Genomic DNA, 27,683 nt, shown 5'->3' with positions numbered 1-27,683 from the left:
TCCAAACTATAGTTTGTGTGCGACTATATATAATATAATATTTCAAATTGAATTTTATTTTCAAATTCCCATGACATTTGTAATTTTGGCAAATTACTGTCATCTCGAAATGCTGAAAAAAATGAAACCGTCAGCAACATATGGACCCACATGGCATCAAAGTGTGGGCCCCACTTGCCAGCAATGAGGTGGCCCACTTCTCATAACCGTATGATCCCACTTGTCATAACCGTTTGGTCCCACTTGTAAGAACTGGCTGGCCCACCTGATAGTATGCCACGTCACTATTATATGGACCCACTCGAAAACATCCACGTCACCAACATTGGACCCGCGGTGTTAGCAGCCACATCAGCATCATGGGCCCCATGTAAGAAGCCACGTCCGAATTTTTTGACCAATCCTAAGCTCCCATTGAATCTAACAATTATAAATTATCATATTTACCATGACAATATTGGGATGTCACCTATTATCACAATCGTTGACAATATGTAAATTGTCACCGAATATGTGATTTTTGATGACAAAGCTTTGTGTAATGTCATTATCTATTTGACAGATATTCATTGACAAAGCTAATGAAAACACAAATTTGTCACTGGCCTAATTTCAGTGACAAAAACAATATATTCAACCACAAAAGTATATTTTCACTATATCCAATTTCTCGTGTAGTGTAAGAAGAGGAAAAAAATCTGCTAATAGATAATCGTAAGGTGGGTCATCTGGTTAGGGCCGGTCTATAGATTTCGGGGGCCGTAGGGTCAAACGGCATCAAGAGCCCCTTGTTCATAGTGAAGAAGCTTTCCTAGGGCGATAGTATGCCACGTCACTACTATATGGACCCACTCGAAAACATCCACGTCACCAACATTGGACCCGCGGTGTTAGCAGCCACATCAGCGTCATGGGCCCCATGTAAGAAGCCACGTCCGAATTTTTTGACCAATCCTAAGCTCCCATTGAATCTAACAATTATAAATTATCATATTTACCATGACAATATTGGGATGTCACCTATTATCACAATCGTTGACAATATGTAAATTGTCACCGAATATGTGATTTTTGATGACAAAGCTTTGTGTAATGTCATTATCTATTTGACAGATATTCATTGACAAAGCTAATGAAAACACAAATTTGTCACTGGCCTAATTTCAGTGACAAAAACAATATATTCAACCACAAAAGTATATTTTCACTATATCCAATTTCTCGTGTAGTGTAAGAAGAGGAAAAAAATCTGCTAATAGATAATCGTAAGGTGGGTCATCTGGTTAGGGCCGGTCTATAGATTTCGGGGGCCCTAGGGTCAAACGGCATCAAGAGCCCCTTGTTCATAGTGAAGAAGCTTTCCTAGGGCTGGTGGCCACCCCCCCCCCCCCCCCCCCCCCTCTCCCACTAGAAAAATCGTTAAAGATATCTATGTATGCTAAATTTTTATATGTTACTTAAAGTTTATGGATTCTTGGTGTTCTGGCCCCTTAACAATCTCCCTTAAGCTCCGCCACTTGGTCACACACAAAAAGCTGAAAAAATATTAGTATTCGGGAAAAAAATATTAGGGTAACATAATAACAAACTAAATAAGATTTACATTTGAAAGATCTATAGTCTTCGGAATCTTGGTGAAGACGTTTGAAACTATTTATTTCTATTGATGGAGTGAACTATATACTATTATTCCATTTGTTTCTGTTGTATTCACATAACAATGGCGTATTATAATCGAAATCCCTCCCACTCCTGTCCAAACAGGTACACGATTTTGGTTTTTTTAGCTGCGATCCGGATGCCATACAGTTCCTTAAGTACAACGAGATACCTCTATCACCCAAAGCAGCATCCGTCGGGCTAGATATTTGGGCGGTCAGCAACGAGTGCCGTGGACAGGTAAATGCCAATTATATTGGGTCTAGATTTGTACCGCCCGATTATATAATCCAAGTAGCTGATAAGTAATTCTCATTTTCCTGCACACAGTGAACTAGAAACTTCTCACGACCGTTCAGAAGTAGAAGAGATTAATTTAGCATTTAGCCATTTAGCAGATCTTCTAAAGCTTATACTATTTTGCCTTTGTTCCATTAGCTGCATTCTTCACTTGCTTCCATAGTTCAAATTCATCATGACTCATAAGAAGAGGATGCAGTCCTTTCTAGTCCTTTCTCAAGTGCCAGAATAAATAAACCTTGAATATTAACTTGTTTATGGTCAATCCATTATATAACGCATGGCCATTTTCTCAACCAAACTCGTTTGGCTTTCCATTGATATATCCCAACAGAAGGCTTTTACATGACCTATCTGTCCACAATTCTCACATTCCATCACCCTCTTATATTCCATTAACTGAGCTGACATAGTGCTGTTGGACATTTCGTCCAACACTTAGTAGGCAAGAGACACATACACTTATTAGCAAGAACAACAGGAAGGGTGAAACGATAGCAAGAGCCCCTTGTTCACAGTGAAGACGCTTTCTTAGGGCAGGGGGGCATGGACCCCCTACTCTAAAAAAAATCTTAAAGATATCTATTTATGCCAATTTGTATATGTTACTTAAAGTTTAAGGACTATTGGTGTTCTGGGCCCCTTAACTATCTCCGTCAAGCTCCGCCACTTGGTCACACACAAAAAAATAAAAAAATATAAGTATTCAGCAAGAGAAATATCAGGGTAATGTAATAAGAAACTAAATAATATTTACATTTCAAAGATTCATAGTTTTCGTAATCTTGGTGAAGATGTTTGAAACTATTTATTTATATTGATCGATCGAACTATATACCATGATTCTTGTTCCTACATATAGCTACTTGTGTACATGTGTATTTACATATGTATCTCTATAAATTAATCACAGAAAAATTATGAGGCTCGTTGTTGTTATGCAAATTTAGGAAGGCCAGAGAGAAATTGTGTCATCTGGACAAATTATTTAGAAATATGAAAAAAATTGTCAAAATGAGTCGGAGAAGAGGAATGGCAAGCTGCATCCTTTTATATTTTTTAGAATTATTCTAAACTATACGTCCTAAAGAGTAAATGTTGAAATATATTTTTGGTAAGAGGAATCAGAGTAGAGGCACGACAAGCTCCAGCCTAGGGCATCCATATTTTCTAGAAGTATTCCAAACTCTACGGCCTAAAGGGTATAAGCATACTAAGTGTGTAAACAAATCTTGGACCGGGGTCCTAGCTACTTAGGGCCCTGAGCGAGCATCCCTCTGCCCCACACTATGGGCCGGCCCTGCATCTGGTTTGAAGTCACTCTATAAGTTTAATGGGAGGGGTCTGCCTAAAAGTTTCACACTAGGTGATACATCTTCTTGATTATTGGAACTTAAGCATGTTACTGTGGTCTGCTCGAAGTTTCCTTTTTTGTGATATGTGATCTTACCAACTGAAGTCTCATTTTTTTCGAAATGGGGGAAATATCACCCCAGCTTCTGCATCCAAGGGATGCACACGGCTTTTTTTATTAGATTATTCACAACACCTTACAAGAGCAATACAAAAGATCAAATTCGAAGCCACCTCGCTAAACCTACAGAGGGATGAAGGGGGTGACAATTCACCAACTCACATCATCCAAAAAACCAAATGCCTTCCCAGGCCGCCCAATAGCAGATGGGAAGAACATCCAGTCAGGCAGACTCTCAGCATACGCCAACGTCCACGCCATAGAAGTTGCTACTGACGTCTTCCTCGACTCCATCTTCAAGAAAGATCAACGCATTGACCATGTCAGGCCTGCCATCGATGCCGCCACGGCGCCAGACGACTCCACCATCCTGCGCGTCCATCACACTGCATCCGTCCCAAAACACCACGGCACCATGCCGCGGCTACTCAACGACGCCGACATAGCAAAAGCACACCGCTCCACCTCAGCACCACCGCCATCCGTTGTCTGCTCCAAAAACAATGCCCCCAACAGGGAGAACGGCGTTGCACGCCGCCATCGTCCGATCCGGGAGACCCGGGTCTAGGGTTTCCCCTGGAGCAGCCCAGGCGAAGAACGCAGACTACAGAGACAATGCCTTCAACAAGGTAACGACGAACATCGCCGCCATCATCCGCCATGACCGAAGTCCAGGCCGGCTTTCACCAGCAGCTGTGCCTCGCCATCGGGAGCTAGGCGACGGATCGCGAGATCCGTCACGGCTAGCCACACAACTAGCCGATCTCCTCCGGTGAGAGAGAAGACCACCACCGCAGTGCCACGGTCAGCGGCACCAGACGCCCGCCACCTGCCACCAGGTCGACGCCGTCACCGCCATCCAGGGCCGCCGCCCTTGGTGCCGTGGTCCCAGACCTTGAGGAAGAGCAGTACGAGATCCGCCCCCATCACCGCCCGCCCGGCGATGCCGAGGCGAGGAAGGGAGGAGAGGACCACGCCGCCAGGTTCCGGGGCCGCGCTGCCGCCCCCAACACCGCCCGCCGCCCTTGGTGCCGTGGTCCCAGACCTTGAGGAAGAGCAGTACGAGATCCGCCCCCATCACCGCCCGCCCGGCGATGCCGAGGCGAGGAAGGGAGGAGAGGACCACGCCGCCAGGTTCCGGGGCCGCGCTGCCGCCCCCAACACCGCCCGCCCGTCGAGGCTGCGGCGAGGAAGGGAGGAGAGGGTCGCGCCACCAGGTTCCAGGGCCGCGCCGCCGCCCCCATCACCGCCCGCCCGCCGTGGCGAAGAAGGGATGAGAGGGCCGCGCCGCCATCGTCCGCCAGGTGCCGGGGCCATCCCCCCAGTGCGGAGGCGGGCCTCCATACCGCCGCACTAGGGGACCGCGCGCGGATCCCCGCCGCCCCCATCACCGGCCGCGCCAGGCTTCGCCGGCGGCAGCCTCAGGGGACGGCGAGGAGGGGGGGAGGGGGGTGGGGAAGGCGGCGGCGGGGAGGGTTAGGGTTTCCGCCCCGAGTCGCCCTGGAGGAGACCAACGGAAGTCTCATAATCCTCTCTATGGTTATGTAATCCATATAGTAACAAATAGTCCCTCAGTCCAATAAAAGATGTTGCGGATTTGTTTGATTTCGGATGTATCTACACACTGATACATCCAAATTTATAAAAATCTTTGATAGGCTTTTCGCGATGGGGGGATATTTGATATAGAAAATAGTTTATTTCACAATGTAAGTGTTTTACGTATTATAATCGTGCTCCTCCAGCTCATTGGATAAAATGCTTCGTTCATCTCCATGCATGTTACCGATGTTACCTTAGATTTCAAATCTTGAGTATGTTATGCCATATTTACGGCCTTTTTGTCAGCCGTCAGTCAACAAATAGGTAGCTCAAGTATTAGTAGGTAACGGCTAATGAAATCGAATGCCTTTTATTTATTATATGTACAACAATTGTCTTGAAAATTTAATTACACGACACATTCAAAACCCATAAACTAGCTAGCATTTCCTCGGGTTCAATCTTATCATATGAAATCCAATATATATAAAGCAACCTGACTGCAAGTGTCACTTATTCCACCTAGTAGATCGGATGTATATATGGAGGACAAGATCAAGGCTCTTGGGTGCAAAAATAGGACTGGCTAATGTTGCCATTTTGGAATCCCAGAGCCTACCTCGGCGCATACTTTGGGTAGTCCAACAGAACTTGTGGAAGGCTCAACGGACGGTCCGGAGGTGACCTTACAAACTCAAAATCCAAACCTCGAATATGCCCAACACGATGCGGGATTTGATAGAGGGAGGAGAATAATTTCTCACGGCTGCCGTTCTCTAGGCGATACGTCCAAATTCCACGCGTCATCTCCGACCTGCCGCCGACGTGGTAGATGCAGTTGCCTTCGATGCCAGGAAGATTGGTGGCGTCAACGGAGAGGCACCGGTCGCACAAAAATATAGCACGGGTTCCGATGCTCGTGATGCTGTGAAGAGCCTCGCCCTCGAGGTCGACCCTGAAGACCTGAATGGTACGGTCCCCCTTTGGCGATAGAGTGCAAGGACGCACGAGCAGCAGCTCACCGGCGTTGTCGAGAAGGAATGTGCTCGGTGGCGTGGGGCGTCTTATCGATGGTTCTCCCTCTCTTTCGTATGGATAGGGCACACGTTGTCCTTTCCGAAGCCTAGAGTGGGTTTTTTCGTCCATCACCCTAACCGTTCCGTCCTCATCGATGGCGTACCCACGGCTTTGGAATGCGACCACGGTCTTGGACGAGTTGAAGTCCGGCGGTGCTGTGAAAAAATCCGGATCGTCGCCATTGCACGCGACACGACAAGAGTCCCAAAAGGTGTAAACCACCTTGGTCCGCAAACCGTGTGCATCCACCAGCAACGTTTCATCGAGTTTGCCCCATGGTCGAGGGAGGCGGACCAGGTAACCCGTGAAGGGGTTGAGGATCCACATCTTGGAGTCACGGCCGGCCTTGAGGACGAGGAGGCCATTGTCATCGTCGGTGCCGATGCAGGTGTAGTAACGGAGCATCGGCATGTCCTTCCAGAGGAATCGGCCCGTGTGGACGTTGAGGAAGAGACGGCGGGTGTCTCGCGCAAACTTCTTGTCAAGCAACCCAAGCATGGCCCATCCACGGGGGCGGAACCGTGGGTCCGGGCCACGCGGGTCGTCGGTGGCGGCGCGCCAGGTGCGGCACACGGCGCGGAGGGTGATGTAGTAGTCGATGTCGCCGGAGGCGAGGAAGATGTCGCCGATGCTGCTGACTAGGTCGGGGGCCAGCAACGACGGCATGGTTTTAGCGCTGTTCGGCTGGTGGTAGTGGTTCGTCATGTTTGTTTTTGGTGATAGGATCTCGACACGAATCTGTATATGCACACGGCTCTGGCTTCGGGATCTCAACGTATGTATATATACATGTATTTTCGATTCCTCTGTTGTCTCTTTGCCGTGTCCGTTTTTGAGACGGCACGCTTCACTTTTGGAGTTTGGATCGCGGTTATATATGTCGGTTTTCGAACACCAAATACTAGTCCGTATCGGTTGATAATGAAGATGCGATGATCCTCGTTGCCAGCCAAATTGACCTGCCAGCTTGTCGCGCAGCCCGCCGTTGAATTGACGTGACACGTGCCAGCATCCGCGCAGCACCATCGATGGTTTCTCACGCGCGCGCGCGATGAGACACGACAAGGCCGCCAGCGAGCTAGCTAGATCATGCATTTTTTTTTCTCTCATCCTTTTTATATTTTTTTGCGAATAGAACCTTGGCATTAAGAGAAACACCGAACAGTACAAAGCATCCCAACAAAAATAAAAATAACAATAAAAAATTTGATATGCCCTTCATCTTTAACCTCCAGACCGTGTCGACGGTGCGCCGCCGCGGCTGCTCCTCCCTGAGTCGGCCTGACGTTGTTGGTTGCAAACGGGAAGTCGCCGGGGGCGAAGAAGAAGAAATAACCGCCGATAAAAGCTCCATGCAGATCCGGAGATCCCCCCCCCCCCCCCCCCCCGAGGCAGAAGTCCTCAAGAACCACACTACTCCCACAAACTTCTCGACGTCGCCACCGAGATGGGACTGAAGCCGGGGAGACTTTATTGGAGAAGATGGCACCGCCGCTATCTGAGCGCCGCCACACCAAACCTTAACCCTAAAACCGAAAACCTCCTGCCGACGGAGACCGAGATCCATCCCGCATCCATGGCCCGAAGGCCACAGAATAGGGGCCGATCGGTGGCACCGATGGGAGGCGACCGGGAACAGAAGCCGCCTTCTTGATCGCCTGTGAGAGGAGACGTACGGAAGTTTGCCGTCGCCATTGCTCCGGTGTCCCCCCCCCCCCCCCCCTCCAGCTCCATGGTTCGGAAAAATTGGAGCTGCTCCAGCTTTTTTGTTTTGATCTGTGGAGTTGCTCCAACTTTTGGTACAAATACGTGTAGTTGTTCTAACTTTTGATACAAATACGTAGAGTTGGTTCCACAGAACACAAAAACATGGATCGATTGTTTATTTACAACCCACTGCCACCGATAAGTGACCAAAACGTTACGCATGTTTTATCTTTCTCCCCCTCCACTCTCGGGCATGTTTCCCAATGCCCAGACTCTTCCCCGATTTGACTTACCTTCAGCCGGAGTCAAACTTACCTTCAGCCGGAGTCAAACTTGTCTGAATCATTCTTGCTGCCGCCACCGAATCGAGGCCGTCGGCGAACGAATCAACTTACCTTCAGCCAGAGTCAAACTTGTCTGAATCATTCTTGCTGCCGCTCAAATCGAGTTGTAGCTTGTTGCCGCCGCCGCCAAAAACTTGTTGTGGCCTCCTCAACCAACTTCGTCATGGGTGAGGCGGCGTGAGAAGTAGTGGCGGCGACAACAAGCTCCTGGCGGTGGCGGCAGCGAGCTACAACTCGATTTGCGCGACGGCGAGAATGAATCGAACAAGTTTGACTACGGATGAAGGTACGTCGACTCATTTGCCGGAGTCCACGATTCAGTGGCGACAAATGTAAATGATGAAGTCAAATCAGTAGCAGTCGGATGTAAATTGAGGCCGCTCCATGTTTTTATGTTTGTGTACCAAAAGCTAGAGCAGCTTGCAATTAACTTTTCAAATCCGTCTCCTCTCTTGAGTGCGTAATAGATTCGTAATTCTACTTGTATCTACATATGGATCTGAAAACTGGTTCAAGATTTCTAATTACCCGGTCACGGCAGTGTCGGGTGGTTCAGCGCCGCCGCCATAGCCATCGTCACCGCCATGGCCAGGCCAACTCCACTTCCAGGAAATACTTCACCACGGGCGAGATGGACTTCCAGCCAAAGATTTAAGCAATCACGCAGTGGGTCTCAGACATAACGATGTGTGGTCTGCGTTTTTATATTTCACGGATTCAACTTCACGTATTTGTACAAAAAATTGGAGCAGCTCTAACTTCTCAGAACCGTGGAGCTAATGGGGACACCGAATCACACCTCTTGTGCCGTACGTTTCTTGTTGAGTCACCCTCATCCTTTTTATAGCTTCGTACGTGTTTGAGAAAGAGTGACTCAAAGGAACCCGTAGGTCTCCAGTATTATATATTTATATGTATGTTCCTACGTTACAAGTCGGTTACAAGTGCATGTTTATTATATTAGGGCGTGTATATATATTGGCGATGACTCTGCAAAGTGTGTGGTTATAGATGATTTTGGTGATGTGTGGATGAAACATAATGAGGAGAAAGACTGAGGATGCCTGTAAAGTTTTGAACAGTCTGTATATATTGCTGCTTTGTTTGAATGTGATGTTTTGGAGACCGAGCTACATGTAGCTCTTTATTTTTAAACAATTAAAATTCATATTTCAAAGTTTCAAAAAATCCGAAATAAAATTATAGTGGTAGCCAATCTACAATGGTGTAAATTCTCAACGCAAACTAATTTATATTCTAGGCTACTTGACATTGACAAAATCTGACAATTTAATACGTCTTGAAATATGCACTATTTACTATAAAATTTGCCAGAATTTCTCTTTTTTGTGTAACCTAGAATATTAGGTTGTTTGTATTAAGATTTTACATTATTGTAGTATACATCAATGGCTATCTCTAGAATTTTGTTTCAAACTTATTGAAACTTTGAAATATGAATTTTGACTGTTCGAAAATAAAGAGCTCCGTGTAGTGTAGCTTAGCCACCGTTTTATGTTTTTCCTGCTTTACGGCTTACAGCTATATTTATTCGGTCAACCAACTTATGCGCCACATTCTATCATGCTTATCAACAATAAGCTCAATTCCTATGCATCAGTTTGCCCATCATCCCATATAAGATACACATTCAGTGGCGAATGATATAATAATAGTGAACTATTTAGTCAATAATCGTGAATGTTTTAAATGGATGATCACACTCTAAAACCCACATAGAAATTCCTGGATTCGATCTCTTCTCACATACAGCAAGCCGACAACATGTGATCTCTATCACAGCACAGCTAGATGGGTTGGATGCTAGACATGAGGGCGCCTAGGTGCAAAGCAGAAAAGAAGAGGCTAATATTCCCAAGTTGGGCGCGCACTGCCCAACTTCCATCCCTACTTGGGTAGTACAGGAGAACTTCTAGAAGGCTCAATGGCAGGGCTGGAGCTAACTTTGTCTGATCAAGCGAGGGTTCGAATAGTTTCTCATGGCTTCCGTCCTGGAGGCGAAAAATGTAGATCACGCGGCACCGTTCATACCTGTTGCCAGAGAGAGGATTTGGTCAGCATACATGTAGACCACTCTATCCTGGCCGTCCAATTCTTGTTGGGATGGACAGAAATCTTGATGGGTCCCACTGAAAACTTTATATGAACCAATGGACAACCGTGGCCAACATATAATAGTCCGATCTAGACAAAAAACAAAAAAGGCCAGGAAGAGAGGTATATAACCATACGCATAGGCGGACCCAGAAGAATTTTAAAGCCTGGACAAACAGGCTTAATGTTCTTATTTTTCGTTAAATGCATATGAAATATGGGCAAAAATAGGTTTGCCGGCCGGCCGGAAGCCTGGGCGGCTACCCGGGCAATAGGGATGGTAGATCCGCCTATGACCATACGCTGACTCAAACAATCCCCCGCGTTGCCGATGTAGTAGATGCAGTTGCCTTCGATGCCAGGAAGATTACGTGCATCAAGGCCATACGCGTTGACTCAAACAATCCCCCGTTGCCGATGAAGTAGATGCAGTTGCCTTTGATGCCAGGAAGATTACGGGCATCAAGGGAGAGGCATCTGTTGCCAAGGAAGATGGAATGGTCTCCGATGCTCCTGATTATATCAACATATTTGTCCTCCTGGTTTACCTAGAAGACCTGTACGGCGCCGTGGCCCTTGGAAGGAGAAGAGACAGAGGGCCGGTTTTCCATATACTACCTTCGTTTCAAGGAATAAGGCGTACGCATATTCCAAGAGGAATTTTGACCATAAAAATTGAGCAACAAAATCTTGATTATATTATGTAATTAGTATCATTGGATTCTTATTGAAAAGCACTTTTGAATGATACTAATTTCATACAAACAATTTTTATCTATTTTAAGTAATTCTTGATCAAATAAAAAACACGTAAAATGAGGGCACCTTATTTATTGAAAAGGAGATAGTATACCATAGATGACCACAGGCGCACCACTATGCCCATGCGCCGGCAGTTTATTTTTTTATTTTTTTGGAAATTTTCATAAAAATCTAAAACCTCAGAAAAATTTGTTGTCCTTTTTGAATTTGAGAAATCTAAAAAAATCGCTATTCAGCCGTTGAAATCGGATGTAAAATTTTCCGCAAATACATTTTCATATTTTTTTACCAAAGCTTCGAAGTTTCTGAACATTGCATGGGTGCATTGTTCCACACTAGGTGATACACCTTCCTGATTACTGGAACTTAAGCATGTTACTGGAGTTTGCTCGACGTTTTCTTTTTTGTGTTGTGAGCTTTATTTTTTAAGGTAAAACAGTGGGGCAAAACCCCACTGATATTTTCATTAATAAAAAGGGAGTTTACAATTTACAAGGAGTACAAAAATAAAAATAAAAGGAAGTATTCCATATAGTAACAAGTAGTCCCTCATCCTAATAAAAGATGTCGCGTATTTGTCTGCTTTCGGATGTATCTACACATTGATAAATCCAAATTTAAACAAATCTTTGACAGGCTTTTCAGGTTAGGGGAATGTTTGATATAGAAAATAATTTATTTCACAGTGTAAGTGTTTCACTTATTACTAATCATGCTCTTCCATCTCATTGGGTAAAATGCTTCTTACATCTCCATGCATGTTACTTATGTTACCTTAGATTTCAAGTCTTGTGCATGTTACGTCATATTTACGGCCTTGTTGTCAGCCGGCAGTCGATTCTAAATATACCGACAAATAGGTACTTCCTCCGTTCTTGAATACAAGGCCACTATCAAAATTATATTTTTCATCTATACAAGGCCGCTAACACTAATCGAGAGAAATTGATTGGATTTCTACCTCGTAGGATGATGCTCATTAATGTGAATTATGCATGCAACCATAGAGAAGGAGTTACCACTTGAATACAATTAATTAACACGGAACATATGAGCATTTGCAGATAATTAATTGTCTCATTCATTAGTTGGCTTTGTTTTCTTGATACCAGAAATATGAGCATGTGGCCTTATATACAAGAACGGAGGGAGTGGCTCAAGTATTGTAGGTAACGGCTAATAAAATCTAACACCTTTTATTTATTATGTACAACAATGTTTTGTTCATTTGTCAACATGTGCAATGCACGATGTCTTGAAAACTTAATTAGACAACACATTCAAAATAGATAATAAACTAGATAGCATTCCTTGCAGGGCAATCTTATCATATGATCGACATCCAATATATATACAGCAACCTGATTGCAAGTGTCTGTTATTCCACCTAGTAGATGGGATATATATATATATATGGAGGACAAGATCAAGGCGCCTGGGTGCAAAAAAAGGGGACAGGCTAATATTGCCATTTTGGAATCCCAGAGCCATATCTTGGCGCATACTTTGGGTAGTCCAAAAGAACTTGTTGAAGGCTCAACGGACGGTCTGGAGGCAACCTTGCATACGCAACATCCGAACGACGATGTCCAGAAGGATGCTGAGGGCTGCTTTGATAGAGCGATGAGAAGAATTTCTCACGGCTGCCGTCCTCTAGGCGATACATCCAAATCCCCCGCGTCATCTCCGCCACACCGCCGACGTAGTAGATGCAGCTGGCCTCGATGCCCGGAAGATTCCGGGCGTCAACCAAGAGGCACCGATGGTCGAGCAGAAATATGGCATTGTTTCCGATGCTCGTGATGCTGTGAAGACCGTTGCCCTCGAGGTCGACCCTCAGGACCTGAATGGTACGGTCGCCCTTTGACGAGAGAGTGCCAGGACGCACGAGCAGCAGCTCGCCGGCGCTGTCCACGAGGTATGTGTTCAGTAGCGCGGGCCATATTCTCGTCGGTTGTGCTCGCTCTCTTTCGTACGGATGCAACATGCGATGATGTTCTTCTCGAAGCCTAGAGTGAACTTCTTCTTTCATCACCGTGACCGTTCCCTCCTCGTCGATGACGTACCCACAGCTTTGGAATGCGACCATGGTCTTGGACGAGTCAAAGTTCGGCGGCGCTGTGAAAATATCCGGTTCATCGCCGTTGCACGCGACACGACAGGAGTCCCAGAAGGTGTAAACCACCTTGGTCCGCTGGCCGTGTGCAGCCACCATCAACGTTTCGTCGAGTTTGCCCCATGGTCGAGGGAGGCGGACCAGGTAACCCGTGAAGGGATTGAGGATCCACATCTCTGAGCCACGGGCGGCCTTGAGGATGAGGAGGCCATTGGCGTCGTCGGTGCCGACGCAGGTGTAGTGACAGAGCATCGGCATGTCCTTCCACAGGAATCGGCCCGTGTGGACGTTGAGGAAGAGACGGCGGGAGTCTTTCTGGTCGAGCGACCCAAGCATCGCCCATCCGCGGGGGCGGAAACGCAGGTCCAGGCTGCGCGGGTCGTCGGTGGCGCCACGCCAGTTGCGGCAGACAGCACGGAGGATCATGTAGTAGTCGATGTCGCCGGAGGCTAGCAAGATGTCCCCCACGCAGCTGACTAGGTCGGGGGCCAGAGACGACCAGTCTACCGCCACCGACGACGACGGCATGGTCTTGGCTCTGGCGACGAAGATGTCCCCGACGCAGCTGACTAGGTCTGGGGCCGGGGACGACCAGTCTGCCGCCACCGACGACGACGGCATGGTCTTGGCGCGCTTTCGCCGGTGCTCGTTCGTCATGGGTGTTCTTGATAGGATCTCGATCTGAATCTGTATATGGAGCGCGCCGGAGCTGCGTTCGGAATCTCAATGTAGGTATGCAGATGTATCGTCTTCAATTTTTCTACACGTACCCTTAGCCCGGGTCCAGATACGAGGCGGCACGCCCTACTTTTGGAAGTGCATCGCCGCTATGTCGGTTTTCGGACACCAAATACTACTCGGTATCGGTTGATTTTTTTCGATAATGAAGATGAGGTGATCTTTCATACTACCTTTTTTTTTCGATGATGCGGCGCTATTATGCTTCAATGTAATGCGAAGTTGTTTTCTGTTATTTCTGTATTTGTCGCAAGCTTGACGTTTGCAGTACAGGTTCTGTTGACAAAAGAATTGCTGTTTGATGTAAATTTACATCGTTCATTATTTTAGAATCAACCAAGTTTCTGGACATAATACTAGTAAAAACAATTTGAGCAGACATGCATAATTATAGACTATGGATTTGCTATACGCCGGTCAACTGGTTTTAATTTTTCAATTAGTCTGACTGGATTTTTTGCATGACACTTGATTTTTATGGTAACTAGTAAATTGCCCGTGCGATTGCTACGGGACAAACAATTTATAAAATAGCTCATCACTTTAAAATGAACTAAATATTTCATCATTTTCATCCATAGTGTGCATTATAATTCTATGCAAATAGTGACATGCATGTTTGTCAGTCGCGCTTTGTCTATGGGTAAAACTAATTGCACACTAGTAGAAAAGAGGGCTTCCATACCACCCCATTAGTCCCCAAACATTTTAGCCCGGGACTAATGGGGTCTTTAGTCCCGGTTCGGCAGGGGAACCGGAACTAAAGCTCTGGGCCCAACGGCCTCGGTCGATAGCTGGTGTACGGACGGACCTTTAGTCCCGCTTGGTCTAGCCAACCGCGACTAAAGGTGCTCAGGCCTGGTCCGAGAACCTTTAGTCGCGGTTGGCCAGACCACTTCTATTCACAAGGGGTGATGGGTTTGGCTTTTATCCTCTTATGCACAAGAGGTGTTCGATGAAATACCCGAGAGCATGATGCCACTTGTGTTCACATAAAAGAAACATGATATGAAGTGTCCGAGCCACACTTAAGCTTTCTCATTTATTTTTCCTCCTCGATCGCGGTTAGCAACTTGAACCTTTCATGTGTCATTGATGAATATGCATGTGTAGTTCATAGTTTAATTTCTATTATTTCTAGCTAGTTAGTTTAGCAAATGCATGATGGTTAATTATATACTTTATATAATAATATAATAATAGTGCAGATGAATCGGCAATGGATGTGCGGTAACCGACTCTGTGACGAGTCATTACGGGTTTGAATGATTTTCTCGCTGTGGCTAATGCGAACAAGCAGCGGGGTTTTGTTCTATGTCCATGTGCAGCCTGTAAGAATCAGAAGGGTTACTCTTCCTCAAGAACCATTCACGTCCACCTGCTTCAACACGGTTTCATGCCAAGCTATAATTGTTAGACCAAGCATGGATAAAGAGGTTTTAGAATGGAAGATAATGAAGAAGGGGATGATGACAACTATCTTGATTTTTTCGGTGATACTTTCATGGAGGATGCTGAAGGAGGGGAAGCAGAAGGAGAAGGTGAAGGGGAAGGTGAAGGAGAAGGTGAAGAAGAGGCACGTGATGAGCCCGCTGATAATCTTGGTCGGACCATTGCTGATGCATGGAGAGACTGCGAAACTGAGAAGGAGAGGAAAAATTTGGATCGCATGTTAGAGGATCACAAAAAGTCGCTGTACCAAGGATGCGATAATGGTCTGAAAAAGCTGGACCGACAAAAAAGCAGTTGCCTTCGATGCCAGGAAGATTACGAGCGTCGACAAAGAGGCACCTGTTGCCGAAGAAGATTGCATGGTCTCCAATGCTCCTGATTGGATCGGCGTATTTGTCCTCCTAATTTACCTAGAAGACCTGTATATCGTCGTGGCCCTTGGACGACTAGGACGACCTCCAAAGACGCACAAGCAGTACCTCCTCATCACTGTTGACAAAGAAGGTGTCCAGGGCCGCAAGCGTGTTCTCCGGTAAGTACTGTTCCCCTGTAATAACGAACTAAATAATATTTACATCTCAAAGATTCATAGTCTTCGGAATCTTGGTGAAGATATTTGAAACTATTTATTTCTATTTACCCAACGAACTGTATACCATGATTATTATTTCTACCAATAGCTACTTGTGTACATGTGTATGCATATACTTATCTCTAGAATTAATCATAGAGAAAATTATGATGGTCGGTGTTGTTCTGCAAATTTAGGAAGGCTAGAGAGAAATTGTGTCATCGGAACAAATTATTTAAAATTATTAAAACAAATCCAAATGGAGTCGGAGTAGAGGCACGACAAGCTACATCCTTTTATATTATTTTAGAATTATTCTAAACTATATATATGTCATAAAGATTATATGTTGAAATATATTTTTCGTAAGAGGAATCAGAGTAAAGGCCCGACAAGCTGAAGCTTAGGTTATCCATATTTTCTACTTTAGAGTGTGATGTTTTGGAGGCCAAACTACATGTAGATTTTTATTTTCAAACAATTAAAAATTGTATTTCAAAGTTTCACAAAAATCCGAAACAAAATTATAGAGGTAGCCAATGATGTATGCTACAATGGTGTAAATTCCCAATGCAAAATAATTTTTATTCTAGGCTAGATGAAATTTATAAAATCTGACAATTTTCATAGTCTTGAAATATGTACTATTCTCTATAAAATTTGCAAGAATTTATCGTTTTTGTGTATCCTAGAATATGAGGTTGTTTGTATTGAGATTTACACTATTGTAGTATACACCATTGGCTTTCTAGAATTTTGTGTCGGACTTTTTAAAACTTTGAAATATAAATTCTGACCGTTTAAAAAAGGGTAATGTGTAGCTCAGCCTCTGTTTTAAATTTTCCTGCTTTAGAGTGTGAAGTTTTGGAGACCAAGCTACATATAGCTTTTTATTTTCAAACAATTAAAATACTCTAGCTGCATTACGGATAGCAGCTCAATTTTCTCGGTCAACCAACGGATGCGACACATTCTATCATGCTTAGCAACAATAAGCTCAATTCCTATGCACCAGTTTGCCTATCATCCCAATAAGATACACATCCAGTGGCGAATGATATAATAATAGTGAACTATTTAGTCAATAACCGCAAATGTTTAAATGGATGATCACACTCTAAAACCCACATAGAATATCTCTTCTCATACGAAATCCTAAATAGTATGCAGCAAGTCGACGATATATATGTGCTCTCTATCACAGCTAGATGGGTTGGATGCTGGACATGATCAGGGCGCCTAGGTGCAAAGCAGAAAAGAAGAGGCTAATATTGCCAAGTTGGGCACGGACTGCCCAACTTCCATCGATACTTCGGGTAGTCCAGGAGAATTTCTAGAAGGCTCAATGGCAGGGCTGGAGCTAACCTTGTCTGATCGAGAGAGGGTTCGAAGAGTTTCTGATGGCTTCCGTCCTTGAGGCAAAACGTGTAGATCCCGCGGCACCGTTCATGCTTGTCGCCGATGTAGTAGATGCAGTTGGATTTGATGCCAGGAAGATTACTGGCGTTGACGGAGAGGCACCTGTTGCCGAGGAAGATGGCATGATCTCCAATGCTCCTGATTGAATCGACGTATTTGTCCTCCTGATTGACCCAGAAGACCTGTACGTCGTTGTGGCCCTTGGAGGGCCAGGACGACGTCCAGAGACGCACAAGCAGTACCTCGTCATCACTGTCGACAAGGAAGGTGTCCAGGGGCCGCAAGCGTGTTTCCCGATAACTACGCTTGTCCTCACTAGGGCAAAAGCGTTGACCGTGCGAGGGGCGCCCCAGTCTCATTTGCCGACGTCTGTCGGGGTTTTCATCTTCCACATATCCCCTCTCGTCGACAATGCAGGCGCCATAACCATGGAAGCTCACCCGGGCCGCGAAACGTGTGGAGCTGCTGAAGGTGTCGAGGTCCTCCTGGCCATGGCGGTTGCGCACGACATGGCAAGAATCCCCGAAGGTGTAGAGCTCCCTCGTCGGGGAACCGCCCACTTGTACTCGTACAGTTCTGCGGGCGAAGCTGTCCCATGACTCGCCGTAGGCGACCTCGTACCCAGTGAAGGGGTTGAGGACGCAGATCTCGGAGTCGGCCGCCGACTTGAGGACGAGGAGCCCGTTGGTGTCGTCGGCGGCGAGGCAGGCGTCGGCCGCACGGCCGTGGAGCATCGGCATGTCCTTCCACATGAAACGCCCGGTGTTGACGTTGAGGAAGAGGCGGCGGCTATCCCGGTCCCCCGATGCGTCCCGATCGAGCGCGCCGAGCATGGCCCAGCCGTAGGGCCGGAAGCACGGGGCGGAGCCGCACGGGTCGTAGGTGGCGGCGCGCCAGGCGCGGCACACCGAGCGGAGGCTCACGTAGTAGTCGATGTCGCCGTCGTAGGTGGCGAGGATCATGCTGCAGATGCATCTGACGACGTCGGGGGCTAGGGACGTCCAGTCCGGCGCCGGCGCCGGCGATTGCATGGTGGCGCCGCGCTTCCGCGGATCGGAGATTTGACGTGTGGAGCTATCTGGTCGTTGTCGACCAAGCTCGGCCTGAAGCTATGCCGGTAGATCTGCTAGTCCATATCTGCAGTTGTGCAGGCGGCGCGCGAGGGGGAATCTGAACGTAGGCAGGCAAGTATTCTTCTGTACCCTCTTTGCCAATAATGCTAGACTTACCGGCCGGCACTTCTGTTACGGAGAAAGGTTACGTGGCAAATGCAGCGGTGAACGTGCCAAAGTTGACCCACGATATCTTCTGCCGTTGTGCCGGTAGTACCAAGGAAGAAATATAAGTATACTCTCTCCGTCCCAAATCAAGTGATTAAACTTCTTCCACTCCACATTCTGTCAAGGGAACTGCTGGGCGTCCCCCGGGGGATCTGATTTCCCAGCCCCCGGGTCGCCAGCCGTCGGATCGGCCATCTTGGACGGTCAGATCTGCTTCTACTGAATGTAGCAAAAAAATACCTCCCGGCAGCAAAAACATAACCCGCTTTTGCTACATTGTAGCAAAAAACGGTTCAGTTACGAAATCAAATAAAAAGGCTGAGCTGGCCGGAGACCTCGCCGGAGATCTCGCCGGAGAGCTCGTAGCAAATTTTTTAAATTAAAGTAGCAAAACAACAAAATAATTATAGCAAAAAAAATAGCATCACATCGTGATAATATGTTTGCTACGTTGTATCCGGCGATGTCTCTGACGATTTTCATCTTTGCTACATCATCACATTTTTTTTGCTACGTGGTCTCCGGGGAGGTCTCCAGCGAGCCCAGCCTTTTTATTTTTCTTTTTCTGAACGAACCGTTTTTTGCTTCAGTCATTTGCTGCCGGGGGTGATTTTTTGCTGCCGGAGGTGTTTGTTTGCTACATGCAAATCTAACCATCAAAATGGTTGATCCGATGGCTGAGGACCCGGGGGCTGGGAGCGCCTTATCCCCCGGGGGTAACGAATCATTTTCCTTCTGTCAATGTGTCTCGATGAAGCTATAAAAACTCTATTCATGTGGTTCTTTCAATGAAACGGGAGAGGACCATTTTTTCTAAAAAAAAATCTAAATACAGACATATCCACAACTAAAATGTGTATATTATAACCTTATAAAATTGAAACGTTTTTCGTGACGTAAATTATGTAAACGTATTACATCACCATTTTTCGGTGATGTACATTACCATTTTTCGGAGCCACACATGCGGCGTCGCAGATGGCTGGCCAGGTACCTCCACGAGCGGATGGCTCGGCGGGGTTTTTTTTAGAGGAGGCAATCCACTACCCAACCCTAGCGTACTATCCCCATCCTTGACCTGAAACTTAGCTACGGGCTGACATTCGTAGCGATGGAGGCCAGAGCGGTGAGAATTGCGGGAGGGGTGAAAAAAGGACAAACCAGTACTCAACATCTCACCAAAGAAAGAAAGATGGATCCCACTAAGCCGCTCCACATAGATGTCTCTTTCCATGGCATCTGGCCGGTGACGCCACCGACGACCCACGCGGCCAGGATGCCCGGCGTCTCTCGCCTCTTCCTCAACGTCCAGACCCTGAGGCGCGCTAGACAACCTTCCCGCCCTTGGGCACTAGGTCTACTTCGACTCTGCGGACGGCCTCCTCGTCCTCCGCTATCGATCGGGGCAGCGAGACCAGGCTCTGCGTCCTCAACCCGCTCACGGACGCCGTCGTCTACTTCCACTCCACCGTGCACGTGCAGCCCCGGGACATAGGCCTGGCCGTGGCACATGGTGCTCACCATCTTCTCCAACCCTGCCACGGGCCCGCTCGTGTTCACTTTACTGCCGCGCCGGCCCACCGTTGCGTCTCCTCCGTGGCCGCCGCCGACCATGCCGGGTCGGTCGCAGCAATATACAACTCAGGGCAGGATATGACGCCCGGCCGAGATCGCTGATGTCATCGTCGACGGGGACACGTACACCTTCCTCGTCGACAGCAGTTTCTCGTGCTCGCGTCCCCTGCCTGAAGGTCTGCAGGGTTGACCTCGCGAGGAAGGCTCCGGAGCATCGGGAGCCGCGCGCGCTCTCGTCCTCGGCGTCCAGTCCGTTTCCATCGACGCTGGCAACATTCACTGATTCCAAGGAAACTGCGTGTATGGTAACGGAAGATGCGATCTGCGTGTACCGCACGCATGGAGGACGGCAGCCAAGAGGTGCTCGCCGGTAGACGAAGCGCGTCGATCGTAAAGGGCTAGAGCAAGAGAGTGAATGGTTGATCATACATACTCCCTCCATACCGAATTAATGGGCAAATTTCAGATTTGAAGAGTAACCGAAGTACTATTAGGCAAATTCGGCAATTAACGGCATCAATTAAGTGGAGTCGTGCGTGGGTGGGCTCCTAAAATTCCTCCCATCCTTTCCTTTTTCTCCTCTAAGAGCAAGTACAATAAGTCCTAGTCAGCTGGCTACAAGGATTAAAATAATATATTTGTGTCTAGTTGGAGGAGAGAGAAGATGAGAGAGAATGTAAGTGGGCTCTTATGCAAGAGCTAGCTCTAGCACGTGCTCCTAGGCAAGTTGTGTCAATGAAAGGTGGGCCATCTATTGAAAAAGTAGTGCACTTCAATAGCCAACTATTGTACTTGTTGGCTACAAATTGGCTATAGATGACATGGTATCTTGCTTATAGCCAACAATCGGCTACACTATTGGAATTGCTCTAACGGGTTGCATGTGGTGTGAGTCATGCATGCGATGTGAATTGACGAGTCAAACCTTGATGATTTAGCATGCAGGGATCGCGCGCCGGCCACTTGGAGATGGTTCGGCTCGTGTATTTAATCACCGTAACGATTAGCAGAGTAATTTTAAGCCAATCACAGCATGCCTTGGTCCTGCTGCTTTAGGTAATTTGTCCATTAAGACGTATGGAGGTAGTAAATAAAGTAGTACAATTCTATAGATCACTAGTGTACATGTTGACTCTATAATGACTATAAATGATATGGCACTTGGCTTGGTAGGCTCTACTATTGAACTTGCTCTTAGATGGAGGTCGTGTCTTCCCCTTGCCCCTGGCCCAGGTTCTCATCATCTCCGGATGGCCTTTCTGCGATACTGTTGATTTCCAAGGTTGGTGATTTGTGTTGTGCGTGCGAGGGATTAATTTGGTGGTCTGTCAAAAATATTTTTTTTGGGCATAAAAGCGAGACTGTATGTGAAGACCCTCACGCGTTGGGGACAATGCTTCTTGAAGGGGGGAGTATGATACGGGCATGAAAGCCAAGGTGAAGCCCAATTTCAGGACTCCACACCTGGGTCAATTAGGGATTTTTATTGAGTTGAGTCGGTTTAGTTTGGGCCTGTCCAAACCAAGGTAGAGAGTCCCACTAGGGCTGGCCGCCAACCCCCTCATATAAGGGCCAGGACGGCTAGGGTTTTAGGTTAGAACTAGTTTGAGTTAAGTTTAGATGCTATCGCGTGTGTTTGCTTGGTGAGGCATCCCTCCGGGGACGGCGCCGCCGTTTATCTATTATAGTTGTTGCGGAGGTTCTTGTGTTCATCAAGGACTGTCGTGCTTTGGTCTTGAGGCGTGGTTATCTCCATCACGTTGCTTGCTGGATTTATCCCCTACTTTAGGTGCAGTTGTGTTCCGCGCGTAAGTGGGAGTATCTATCTGTGAAAGATCGGGCAACACTGTAGAAGGATCTGTTGGGATCCTCTTATCACATGTTCATGAAATAACCAGGATCAAGGCTTCCTTTACCATGCACAAAATTATTCCGGGACGTCCAAATAGCCCACATAAATATGCTGCCAGCTGCCACAATGCTTGTTTTTGGTCAAAGTCAAAATTTGTAGTATTGTTTAACCAAGCGTATAGACAAATACAGCTTACACGATTTTCATAACAATTGACATGAGCGTATGTCATCTCAACTCTCAACACTACATGAAAACGTTGATACGCGGACCCGTTTCCTACATATGCTGGCCGTTTTTAGTTGGTGTCGTCGGTGTGGGCAAAATATATGCTTACAGACAAAAAATAGCATCAGCATAGCTTAGCCATCGACATTGCTGGAGCAATGTCGACGACCACCATCAGCATAGCCTAGCTGTAGGCATAGCTGGAGCTATCTCAAAGGCTACCGTTGGCGTAGCTATTTTTTCTCTTTTTTCCTGAATTAATGTTTATATTTTTAGCTATGCCGACGGAAATGTTGTAGGCATAGATCTGTTTTCTTTTTTTTGAATTACTGCTTTTGTTTTCTATGATTTTGTGTATTTGTATTTTTTGTTGCATCGTACTTTAACTTTCACACACTAATAAGAAGATGTGGATGTTATATTTAGATTCCTCTCATTTTTTTTGATCAATTTAGACATATTATTTGTTGAATTCCAATTTACGAATTTGTAGATATTAATTTTTTTGAAGGAATTTGTAGATACGAATTATACAAAATTAAATGGAAAAAGGCAAAAAAAATAAAATTTATTTTATTTTTATTTGAATTCAATATTATTATTAATTATTCATTTTTGTCTACTTCAATTGTTTGGAATTCAAATAATAAAGCGTGTGACATCATTTCTCGAGCGTTAATAGGATTGATAGGATAATATAATCAAAATATTAAAACTTTTTTCTTAGATGCTTATTGGGAAGGAATGAAGAAGTTAAATGTGTTGGGTCCGGAGTAGTTTGAGGATGGGTGACTGTTCGAGAAGTGTGACTAGGATTGCACGATTTACCTGAAATTAAATGTGCTTAGAGATTAGAGATAAATATCTCTCCAGTGTAATGAACATGTTAAATAGTTTAAATATTTTGAAGTTTTCAATAAAAATGATTTTTGCTTTGAAATTTTCTTGCCTAGACCAACAGTCGTTACCTACACCGAAGGTTTTTAGTTGGGGCAGTCGGCGTAGGCAACATATGCCTATGGCCAAAAAATAACCGTCAACATTGCTCGGCCATCGGCATCGCTGAAGCTATGTTGACTGCCACCGTCGACATAGCTGGATCTATGCCGATGGCTACCATCGTCGTAGCTATTTTTTTGAATTAATATTTTTTATTTTTAGCTACGCCGACAGCACTGCCATAGGCATATATATTTTTTCAAATTAATGTTTTTATTTTTAGTCGTGCCGACGGAAATCATAGGCATAGCTCCTTTTCCTTTTTTTAATTAATGATTTTATTTTCTATGATTTTTTTGTATTTGCATTCAATTTTGTTCTTGCATCATGCTATAATTTTCACACTAGAAAGAAGATATGGATGTTATATTTAGATTCCCCTCATTATTCTAATCTATTTTGACACATTATTTGTCGAATTCCAATTTACGGATTTGTAGATATGAATTATTCAATATTAAATGGAAAAGTGCAAATCATTTGTTGTTATTTAATTTCAAGATTATTATTACTTATTCATTTTTGTTTATTTAAATAATTGTTTGGAATTCAAAAAATAAAGGTGTGTGACATCATGGCTCAAGGGTTAACAAAATTCATAGGATAATGTTATCAAAATAGTTTAATTTGTTTCTTGCCGTCTTATTGGAAAGGAATGAAGAAGTAAAGTATGCCAGGGCTGGAGTATTCTGAGGATGGGTGACCGTTGTGACTAGGAGTGAACGATTTGGTCTAAAATTAAGCGTGCTTAGAGATTAGAGATAAATATGTTCCTAGTACAATTAACCTATTAAACAATTTGAATTTTTTGAATTTTTTTTGAACAAATTTGAAATTTGCTGGCATAGGCCGGCGACTTTATCAATGCCAACTGTCCTAGAGATTGCGCCGACGAGGCTACGCCTAAGGCTGCCGTTGGTGTAGCCTACGCTGACAACAAAATAGAGCTATTCCGATGATAAAATATTTGCCTAAAATATGTCTAGGTCTACTGAATCAGTGGATCGGATGGAGTACATACAGTTCAAAATAGATGGCAATCCATAAAACTTATACTCAAGCATATTTAGTAATCAAGGTAGAAGAAAAATATCATTACATTTTGTTATAAATATTCTTTATTTCTTATTTTATTTATACTTTGCTGGTAAAAAAATGAATGAAGGAGAATGAGTTGTCCCACCTATTAACGAGATTGACTTGTTTTGCTTTAGATTCATCTAGGGTTATACTTCTATTTCATCCAGAGCACCTATGACATCAACTGGACTTAATTTGGTATGCCATACACTCATTGATACCAACAATTTTTATATATTTGGAGTGATTTTTTATCAAAGAAAAAAACAGGGAAAATGAGGGTGCCTTATTCGTCGGAATGAAGGAGTATTTATTTACCATAACATTTCTGGTGGTTGTACATCATCCATTTTTATTGCTTATCGCATGACGTGTTATATATCTATAAAACCATAATTTGATTTCCATGGCACACTGTCAACATAGTAGAAATAATGCCTTCGCATTTACCATAAACATTCGAAAGTTTCGGGAAGAAACCATCGACATTAGAGCTGTCACCGTTATAAATGCAAATACACTTTTCTCACCAAAAAAAAAAAAAAAAAAAACAGAAAGAAGGACATGCGTTACCATGCATACCAGCGTTCGTACGACTATGTCGATTATTCCTTTTTGGTGACTTTGCTGATTCTCAGTACTATGCTAAGAAACGACGGTACCGACGTAGGGATGGTCATGTTTAGGGTAGGTGCAGCCGATGCCCCACGGCAGCCACCCGCCGAAGCCGTTCCAGTTCTTGCTGCACTCCTTCACGGCCAGATCCCCAAGAAGCCGCCTCCCACCGGTGCCCGACACGAGAGTCAGCTGCTTGTTCTCGAACACGAGCCGGCACCCGGGTCCAGGGTCTGGCACACACGACTCCGCCTCCGGCCACTTCTCGTCCCACAGCACCACCCCTGTCATGGTGTTGCCGGCGTAGGTCCACGACGAGGTCACCCTCCCCGTGTACTTCCTGCCCTCGAACAATTCAGCCAAGGAGCCGCTCTCTTTGACGTACCACTTCTTGGAGACCTGGCCGGGGCCGACGGTGAACGGTATCGTCCATGCGCGGCCGGTGTTACGCTCGAAGTCCATCGCCTCGCCCATGCGGTTCTCCACCGAGCACAGGAAGGAATAGCCGGAAGGTATCTCAATATGGTTGTCATTTGGTCCTGGTTGAGCGCCGGCGGCTGGGAGAGGCGCAAGGGCGATGCTGCAGGTGGCCATGAAAGTCACGAGGATTATACTCGAGGTCCTTTCCATCTTGGATATTAATTTTGGTTTATGCATGTGTGTGCTGGGCAGGCACAACACGCATCTCTATTTATTCAACATGCATGTCATGCATGTTAGGGAAACGTAATGAAGGCGCAGGTTACAACTAACCTGTCAGTAATTATGTACGTGCGTTTATTTATGTTATGGAGAAGCGGGTTTTAATTTGAGTTGGGACGGTACACCCTCGATTGTTTCATGTTTCTCTAGCAAGTAGCATCATCTATGCATTTCTATTTATTCAACATGTCATGTTAGGGAGCATAAGGCGCAGGTTACAAGTTAAGTGCCGACTCAGTAACATTTCGGTAATTAATTAATTACCCCAGTGTGTGTTTATGCTATTTTTTTTATCTAGGCTCAGCGGGCTTCCGTCAGCCTAAACACTTTGTAACCAATTACGCAAAGAGTTACTAGGATATCATTACAAAGGTTTTAAAGGCTAGAGGGGGGGGGGGGGGGGGGGGTGGCGGGGATGGTCAAGACCTCAAGGTGGGTCATAGCCGTTACACCATGAATTAAGAAGAGAGGATGAGGAGGGAGTATTACAATGGTATGCCCAAAGCCTAATGTCCTCAATACACCTGCCAGAAACAAGGGAGAAGTACTTAACTATCCCATTGAAAGTTAGGGCATTCCTCCTCATGCATAGGTTGGATTATGTTCGATCTAGATTTTTTTTGGCAAGAAGATAAATAAAAAAGAAATACCGGTTGACTAAATGGATGTCGTTTGCCATCCAAAAGATCAACGTGGATTTGATGTTCATGATCTCGAAGTTAAGAACAAGGTCCTGCTAGGAAAATGGCAGGCCATATTATTAACTGAGGATGGCGTATGGCAAAACTTGTTGCGGAGAAATTATATCGGCTCAAATGATTTCTCAGGTTATTTGTAAATCTGGAGATTCTAATTTTTGGGTCGGTATTATGTCAACTAAGAAGCACTTTTTCCCGTACGATTCTTTTTTCCATCAGGGATGGGTCTAAGATAAGGTGTTAGGAGGATAAATGGTTGAGTGAAACCACCCTCGGAGAATAATATCTAGCTTTGTGCAATATTGTTCGTCATAAAGGTGATACCTTACAGAAACTGATGGAAACATCTCCACCGTCTATGACATTTATGCATGATCTTCTTTCTATTTCTTTCTATTCCTTCTATATCATGCACAAAAACTGAGAACGATTTCTCCTTCTATCCCTTAGTATTTTTCTTTCGGTGTTTCCAATGCCACTTCTATGTTGCCCAAAGGATTATTACGAGAAGTTTGAGCCTCTCGAGTTTTGAAGGAACGTATCATACAGAAGAAAATTGTAGGCTCATGAACATGAGGTATGTCCTGCCACTCCCATTTCTAAATTTGGAATTCTTATGCTAGATTAGTGGTAGTGCTAAGTATTGTATTCGTGGAAGAGTGTCCTAACAATTATATTTAAGTTTTTATCAACTCGTATGACTGGTTTAGTAGTCGTTATTGTATTTAGAGGAACTAAGTCTTGCCATTGGAAATATATGAAATCCAAATAAAACATGAGAAAGTATATCCTACTGGTGACTTGGGTGTTATAGTAATTGTCTTAAGGGTCTATATGTATAAGGAAACTCAACCCCATAGAAACTAATGACTGACTTAAAGGTACTTTTCGAAGTGAGTTGTTTGATGGACTTCAATTTTGCGGTAACTAAGTTTCGTGCCAAAAACACCTAAATAAAATGAGATATTGCTTTATGCATGTCTTACCCCAGTGACATATCATGGACAACTTCGATGGCTTTAAACGATCTACCACGAGAGAAATCTCAGATTTGACTATAAGTTGATTAATAGGAGTGCTATGACAAGTAAAATACCTCCATGAGCATATTTGCACACAAAATCAAATCGTCCTTACGTGAGTATTATTAGAGCATCTCCAACATGCGCACTAAATTTCGGTGCGCTAAATGTCGCTTCCACCGCGCTGTAAACGTATAGCGCGCGCTGCGCTGAAATTTTCCCCGCCGGATGCTCTATTATGCAACATGTGTTGGGGCACTAAAAAGTTCCTCCGTCGAGCGCTCCATTATGCAGCGGCAGCCCAGCGCAACAACAATCACACACAAGTATGCATCAAAGAAGATCAAACAAGCTTC

The 27,683-nt window shown here is 45.2% G+C and overlaps 2 protein-coding genes across 2 annotated transcripts; both read right to left on the bottom strand.

Annotated features, from left to right (window-relative positions):
- Positions 1–17,122: 17,122 nt before the first annotated feature.
- On the bottom strand, positions 17,123–18,307 carry LOC139831831 (uncharacterized). The gene has a single exon (XM_071821177.1). The coding sequence runs from the start codon at positions 18,305–18,307 to the stop codon at positions 17,123–17,125; it is 1,185 nt and encodes a 394-aa protein (XP_071677278.1).
- Positions 18,308–24,835: 6,528 nt separating this feature from the next.
- LOC127298387 (uncharacterized) lies at positions 24,836–25,548 on the bottom strand. Its single transcript, XM_051328254.1, has one exon. It carries the CDS (start codon positions 25,533–25,535, stop codon positions 24,936–24,938), a length of 600 nt encoding a protein of 199 aa, XP_051184214.1. The 5' UTR covers positions 25,536–25,548; the 3' UTR covers positions 24,836–24,935.
- Positions 25,549–27,683: the final 2,135 nt, after the last annotated feature.

The sequence above is a fragment of the Lolium perenne genome, chromosome 5 (assembly GCF_019359855.2).
Source record: "Lolium perenne isolate Kyuss_39 chromosome 5, Kyuss_2.0, whole genome shotgun sequence".
Taxonomy (NCBI): Eukaryota; Viridiplantae; Streptophyta; class Magnoliopsida; order Poales; family Poaceae; genus Lolium; species Lolium perenne.
Note: the sequence above shows the minus strand (reverse complement) of the source record. Positions and strands in the feature narration are given on the sequence as shown.

Bases quoted from the DNA above. Each gene is read 5' to 3' on its own strand.
- LOC127298387 (XM_051328254.1), bottom strand. From the start codon at position 25,535: ATGGAAAGGACCTCGAGTATAATCCTCGTGACTTTCATGGCCACCTGC.
- LOC139831831 (XM_071821177.1), bottom strand. From the start codon at position 18,307: ATGCAATCGCCGGCGCCGGCGCCGGACTGGACGTCCCTAGCCCCCGAC.